The sequence below is a fragment of the Alligator sinensis genome, unplaced genomic scaffold (genome assembly GCF_000455745.1).
Source record: "Alligator sinensis unplaced genomic scaffold, ASM45574v1 scaffold969_1, whole genome shotgun sequence".
NCBI classification, from domain to species: Eukaryota; Metazoa; Chordata; order Crocodylia; family Alligatoridae; genus Alligator; species Alligator sinensis.
The window spans coordinates 443,386-450,194 of NW_005842739.1; the positions used below are offsets into that span (position 1 = coordinate 443,386).

The 6,809-nt window shown below is 42.6% G+C and overlaps 2 protein-coding genes across 4 annotated transcripts in view; one reads left to right on the forward strand and one right to left on the reverse strand.

Moving 5' to 3' along the window:
* TDP2 (tyrosyl-DNA phosphodiesterase 2) overlaps positions 1-215 on the reverse strand; it is an 8,766-nt gene extending 8,551 nt beyond the window's left edge. The window contains exon 1 of the mRNA XM_025216415.1: positions 6-215. Within this exon, the coding sequence (XP_025072200.1) occupies positions 6-191 (186 nt within the window). The 5' untranslated portion in view covers positions 192-215. The remainder of the gene's footprint in view (positions 1-5) is intronic.
* A 55-nt stretch (positions 216-270) lies between these two features.
* Positions 271-6,372, forward strand: ACOT13 (acyl-CoA thioesterase 13). Of its 3 annotated transcripts, XM_025216416.1 has the most exons (4): positions 271-549; positions 3,136-3,184; positions 4,518-4,702; positions 5,655-6,372. In XM_025216416.1, exons 2-4 carry the CDS (start codon positions 3,155-3,157, stop codon positions 5,809-5,811), a joined length of 372 nt encoding a protein of 123 aa, XP_025072201.1. In that variant the 5' UTR covers positions 271-549; positions 3,136-3,154; the 3' UTR covers positions 5,812-6,372. The 3 variants fall into 3 exon arrangements, with proteins under 3 accessions (XP_025072201.1, XP_014380546.1, XP_006034486.2); XM_014525060.2 differs by lacking the exon at positions 3,136-3,184 and having other exon boundaries at positions 272-578; XM_006034424.3 differs by lacking the exon at positions 3,136-3,184 and having other exon boundaries at positions 277-549.
* The last annotated feature ends 437 nt before the right edge of the window (positions 6,373-6,809 follow it).

Below are 6,809 nucleotides of genomic sequence, written 5' to 3' on the forward strand. Positions count from 1 at the left end.
GAGACTGCGGCGCCCAGCAGCTGCTTGCGCTGCGCGAGCTCCGCCACGCCCTGCTCCTGCAGCGCATCTTCTGCCGGCAGCTGCCCCTGGCCGGCCCCGGCCCCGGCCCCGGCCGCCTCCATTGCCCCCGCGCTTTCCCGCTCTCTGGACCACAGCTCCCCACTTCCCACACCCCCGGCTCGGGTGCGCATGCGCAGCGCTCATAGGCTGGGTATCTGAAACAGAAGGCAGGAGCATTTTCAACCCCGCCCTCGCCACCTGTGACGTCACAAAGGCATGCGCAGAGGCGAAAGTTCGGCGCGTGGAACGGGCTTTGGGACCTGGGTGGCTGGCGCGGTGACGTCACAAACCTCGCCGCTGGGCGCGTGGGACTGCTTTGGGGTCGCGGTAGTAGCTGCTCCGCTCTGCTTCTCTTCTGTCCCCGCGGGGCCGAGGCAGCCGGGCCTTTCCCGCCCTGCCAGTCCTATGGGCTCCCTCACGCTGCAGTCTCTGCGGGAGGTGATGAAAAGCCTGCTCGACTCCCCCGGCTTTGATCGCGTGCTGGATAAGGTAGAGCCCGGCAGGGGAGATGCCACCAGGTGCTTGTCGGCTCAGCTGGTTTTGCTCATTTGGCCGGAGAGATCCCCCTCCTACGTGACCTTGAATGACCTGCTGTAGTTAGAGGGTGAAGGCCTGTCCCTTGCCCTGCGGGCAGGGTGACCTCTGCCGGAGTCTACAGCTGCCTCCAACTGCCATGTTCTCGGCTACACGATTGATAGTAATGGGGGATTGCACTCGGGCTCTCCCTTCTGCCTTTTGGCTGGGGGCAAGTGGGACTAGGGGGCATTTGAGCTCCAAGGCTTCTAGGCTTGGGGCTTACACGTATTAGGCTTACCACAGATTTGGGAGTATCTGAAGCCCCAGTCTGAAGGGTCTGGGAGGTAAGATACTTGCCAGTCGTAGCGCCACGCAGACAACTGACCTCTGATAAGCACCCTCCAGCGGATTGCATTCATTGGGCTCCTATACACTTGTGGAGAGGCTGCTCCAATGCACTGTACTGAAAGCGTGTGGGAGCAGACTCAGTTAATCAAGTTTGCTGGAGTGTGGTAATTACTGCACTCCAGCAGACTCCAGTGTCGCGTGTATCAGCACCCCCACGCTGAAAAATGGCAGTGGTGCACTTTAAAGCTGGGTTGATGAGCCTTAATTCAAAGCGCCCCACTGCCATTTCTCAGTGCAGGATGCTGATACATATGATGCTCCGGGCACTTTTAATTAAAGCACCCCACCCGCTGGAGCATGTCTGTAAACACTCTCCAAATCTTCTCTGACACATGCTAAGTAGTATGTATTGGAGTAGGCATTTGGCAGGTGTGTAGGGGCCCTTTGTTCCTAATTGGGTAGAGGACATAAAATTTTGTAACAACTGTTCTTGGGTGGAGCGGAAAGTTGGGTTGGGTGGGGGTTGCTGTCAAGGTCTGATCCTGCTTTTCTTTGCATGCACAAGGTACTGTAATAGGAAAGAACAGCAAAGAGAGAAAATGCAGCTTCTGTCTCTGCCATTGTTGTTTAGACTGTGTCTGTATCATCTCTGGACTATGCTAGCAAGTGTGAAGGTGCCATGCTGTGCTCTTTAGTCCCCAACCTAAGAGCTTTACTAGGCACACATGGGTAAACTTTCTCTTTGGGTGTGCTTAATGGCACATGGCCAGTGCTGCTGCAAGGAGTTTATATGACATCTATTTTGTAGTTTAGGAAACATGGAGTAGATGTGTCACGCTACTGCAGTCTGGAGATGGTGTAGGCATCTTTTTATTTGCAACCTTGTTGGTTGAAAAGCAAGGACACAGAACATGGGGCAGCTTGCACCAGCATCAGGCTATGCAAGGCAGCGTCTTTCTCTGGGCTAAAAGCCTTGTTGCAGAAGAAGCAATAATGGCCAGCTAAGCTTGACTGCACAGAATATAGAAAGAGAAGTAGTAAGGAAAAAAAGTAAAAGGACCCATGGGAAAAAGAGAGCCAGATACTGTTAAGGACCCAGTGAGACTGGTGAAAATGGCAATGTCATTCTGATTCAGAAAGGTCAAAGATACTGTTGGCAGAACTCTAAGCTGAATGGAAGATTTTTGTAGGCTCTGGTTTCCTGAAGTCTACCCCACTCAGGAGATTTAAATGATTGCTCTGGAAGACCCACATTCAGTCCTATTTTTCTAATGTCTTCATGAACACATTGCACAGGCTTAGAAGAAAATTCAAAATGATGTTATGCAGTACTTAAAATGCTTATTTATTTCCTAAAAAGGAACTTTATAGCAGCGGTTTACTCCCTGCTTGATAATCTGACTGAAAGTAGAAAAGTATATGGACAACATCTGACATAATCAGAACTCTGTGTAGCTCAAATGTAATGCAAAGAGGTTGTTAATATGCCAAAGTGGGGGATCAATATGAAATTTAAGACTGCAGCAACTATATCTACCATTTTGAACATGCAAAATATTTTGTGATACTGTAGAAATAAGCTCTTCTGTGAATGCTCTGAGGCTAGACCTTGCCTCAATGTAGAATTGTACCAGAAATCTGGTTTTAGCCTGATGTTAAGTTGATGCAATGGTTTTTAGAGGAGGGAGGGTAGAATTAACACAACTAGTTTGGACTGAAAAGCGTACATTTTAAAAAAAGAAGATTCCATGATTGGAGCTCCATAGGAAACCTAATTATGAGCCTCTTCCTTGATGGTTCTACAATTTGATGCATTTTTAGAAGGTCCTTACATATTACTTCCTGCTCAAAAAGCAAGACTTGACATCATTATCCCTAAGTCATATATCTCTTGTGTCCAACAGACTAGACAATGAACTACAAAAACCTCTATATAGTTTTAGAATAATTGTTTTAAGGTCTGTACCTCCTTTTCCCATGTGATAGTTTAACTTTTCTATATGAAAAGGATGGACAGAAAGGAAAAATCCAGTTGGAGCTGAGGGTAGTGAGACATTTCAAGTCAGAAACTTGCAAAAACTTATTATTTGCAAAGACTTGAGAAATGGCACTTCTGTCTGAGCACTGAAGCACTTGACAAGCATCTTGCAGTTAGCTGTTTCTGTATTAAATATTTTTTTAAATGTTGTTTTATTTAATAAAACACTCAAGATGCACATGACGACTGCAAATGTTTCCGTTCAAGCTACTGGCATACAAGGTAAATGAGGCCTTCCTATCTGAAACCATATGCGATTATGGATTTGGCACAACAGACATTAAACTTTAAGTGATGCTATTTAGCAGTGAACCAAAATAAATGTATTCCTTAAAAAACAGGTCAAAATTTTTTTGTCCTAAGTAAAACTGTATTACTTCTAGAGGTGAAGCAAGTTATTTCATGAAGGGTTTCTTAATATTACTATCTTTATTTTGTGATAATTTTTCCTAAAGTTAATGTAGCATTTAAAATAATATTGCAAATCTGAATGTATTTACAAAATCTTTGCTTCTTCCAGTTTTGTGGAGAACCCTGAGTCACTTTGACTTGCTTTGAATTATGTAATACCTGTTGCTACTGGGATGTAGCAGTTAATTAGTAAGGCAGGTTTCTAAACAAGGAAACCTAACACCAGTTGTTTTGTGTCAACGAGGTAGCTTCTTGGGGCCTACTTACAACAGGAAACTTATCACTAATCAACCTAGTTAGTATAATTTTTGTGGGCACATCTACATGTGCATTAATGTGGCATAGTTACTGCGCATTAAGTTTAATACCTATAATAACAGGTACTGTACTAACTCAATGCGCAATAACTGGCACTACTGTGCAGTAGCACCAGCACATACCTTTTTAGTGACGCTAATGCGCAGTAGGTTAAAAGTAGCAAAAGCATTAGCACAGCTTCAGCTGTGACGCGCGCAGTAGAATTAGTCTACTGCGCATTTAGCATCTTGTATAGACATGCCTTGCATGGACAAAAACAGTTGGGAGTAAGAACATATAACTGATATAACTGCTTATTCTGGATAACTGTCAATACAAGGAGTTAGAGGTATGACTGCTGGTAAGTTACCATGTAGGAGTCCTGAGCATGTCAAACTAATCTTTCTCATACTCCTTTCTGTTTTGTGAGCTACCAGGTTTGGCTATACAATTATAACAGATGGGTAAATCAAATCAAGCCATCAGATGGAGTCTCCGTTAGCCTTATTCAAGATGTAAAGGCCACTTAACCGAAGTATGCCCCCTCATAAACAATTATTAGCAGTCCTAGAGGACCACTGAAGTGTTGTTAAATGGACAATATGAACACTTGTTACAGTATCTTCCTAGAGGAATTTATATGGTGTATAAAATCTCCAGTCACGATTTTACAGAAATATCTGGGTTGGCCCTTTTTCATTGTTATGTTTTCATCTCTCCTCATGAAATCTTATTTCAGTTTCTGGACTGTCTTTCAACTTGATCTTTTCTCTGGGAAGAGGTATGATGATCATCAATATGCTGAGCTCTTGAAGTAACAGGATTATGTTCCTCTGTTCGGTTTCAGATGAAGCTTCTTTCTGCAACTCCTGGGAAGGTTGTATGTGAAATGAAAGTTGAGGAGCAGCACACAAACAGGGCTGGCACACTGCATGGAGGCTTGACCGCCACCCTGGTAGATGTTGTGTCAACAACAGCACTGTTGTACACAGAAAGAGGAGCTCCAGGGGTCAGCGTGGACATGAACATAACGTATGTATTGAGCATGCTTGCTATAAGGTGTTAAGTTTTCTCCCTAGTCGCCTTTCACAAACAGACTCTGCTGAGTTTCTTTCTTGTGATCTATGCAGCCCTGGGGAGATGCATTACAATAGGTTGGCTCTGAAACATTTTGTTTCACCGAACTCAGTGGAGATCTTATTTGGGCATCACCTCAGGTAATGGAGGTACTAGTTTGAGTTAGTCTTTTAACTATGTATTTTGTTTATGCCTTGGCTTTTGTGATGGAGTCCTGATTCTGTAGGCTTTTCACTTATGAGATTGTAGATCTTGAAAACAAGAAGTAACATTCAAATTGGTGAAAAAGTGGAAGGGGTTAGCCTGGGCTCACCTTGTTCCGGCTCTGGCATGGATGTTGCATGGAGCTACCTAATGTGAAGAACAGAAAAATCAGGACAGTTGAGAAAAGCCCCCTACATTCAAGTATTGCTTTTCTCATCAGAGTGGGAGACAACTATGAAATTGCTAAAAATCTGATGAATAGCCTCCTTCTAGTTGAAGCCCTTGGCTCTAAACACACACAAGCTGTTGGGAGCTTTTGCTTCAATGGCATTGTGGCTTATATAAGCCTCAGGAGAGATACTGGAGTAGAATGGCATTAGGCAGTGACCTTTCAATGTATTGTTTGAGACTTTGTTTTGGTTCTAAAATGGATTGTTATGTAAAGACTGGAAAGTCTGGGTTCTTACCTGTCTTTGGTTTATCACAAAACTAAGGTATTGATAGTAAGCTTCTTTCCACAATAGCCCAGTCAGGAACCCTGCCAACCCATGTTACATTTAGAAATGTGGGAATCTGGGTATAGGAATTGTCTGAGGGGTAGCTGACTGTAGTATGTTTTTGGTTTGGTTTGGTTTTTTAAGTTCTCCAATATTTGACATGTTATGCATAAACTCTTACCTGTTCATTCTCTCTCTTATTCAAGATACATGTCAGCTGCTAAGATAGGAGAAGAGGTACTGATAACTGCTCAGGTTTTGAAGCAAGGAAGAAGCATTGCATTTGCCAGCGTGGATTTAACAAACAAGGCAACTGGAAAGTTAATAGCACAAGGCAGACATACAAAGTATCTGGGCACTTAATATAAGGAAATGATCTCTAAAAAAGAAAGGTTTGCCTTAATATTCTGTATTGAATTACTCTTCTAGTTTCAGATATCCCTGTAGGCTGTTAGATAGCCTATATTAAATGGGTTGGTCTGAGTTCCGTAATTAATGGACTTGTGTTCGTGTCAGAAAACTGCCATTAAAGTTGGCACTAACTTTCAGCTGATTGTAGTCCTTCAGCCCTTGAGTACTCTCCCCAAAAGCTGAAGACTTATCTGACACTTTTTGTGCCCAAAGAGAATGATGATAAGGTGAACCTTTCAATTCAGGATGCAGACTTGGTGTCGGGACAGTGCAGGAAAGCTTAGTTTTCTGGTGCCAATGCCAGACCTGTCATGAAAAATGACTCTGTCTTCAAGGCTGCCAGACAATCAATCCCCTTTTAGATGCCAGTTTATGAACAGACTGCATTCTTTATTTTGTATAATAAAGCGGTATTTAAGTAACACATCTTCACAAGCTCATAAATACTGATTGAAATTGTGAATCCAAAATAAGAATATGTTGCAAATGAAAATAAAATGTACCTTACTTTCATTTTTATGCTTGAACTCAATTATTTTATAAAACAAAATTCTCAATTATCTGAAGAGAGAAGACCTGTGAAGTGACAATATCTGTTGCTGGGCCAGCTTGTATAGTTGAGAGAGAGAGAGAGGAGATAAACTTTCAGATTTCAAGTGCCCTTCATTAGGTTGTGGAAAGAAGCAGTTACATTCCAAGTCAAGCATAAGTTAAAGCACTTCCCTAGTTTAAAGTTCATTCTGTTAACTTTTCTGACTCTGTCATATTATTTAAGTTGGCAGAAAGTAATTTAATTTAAATTGGACTACAGTTCTTTTTCTTGCCTCAATGACAGAAAGAAAAGGCGTTAGTTATAGCCATATTCTAAGACTACATATGATAGAGACCTTTACAGTTCAAGCAATTGATCTATTGCAGCTGTTTTTAAATTATAGAAGTTAATTTGTATT

Coding starts and splice junctions, on each gene's coding strand:
- ACOT13 (XM_006034424.3), top strand. CDS start 277: ATGCGCAGAGGCGAAAGTTCGGCGCGTGGAACGGGCTTTGGGACCTGG. Junction 550..4,517: donor TTGATCGCGTGCTGGATAAG/GTAGAGCCCGGC, acceptor GTTCGGTTTCAG/ATGAAGCTTCTTTCTGCAAC. Junction 4,703..5,654: donor AGCGTGGACATGAACATAAC/GTATGTATTGAG, acceptor CTCTTATTCAAG/ATACATGTCAGCTGCTAAGA.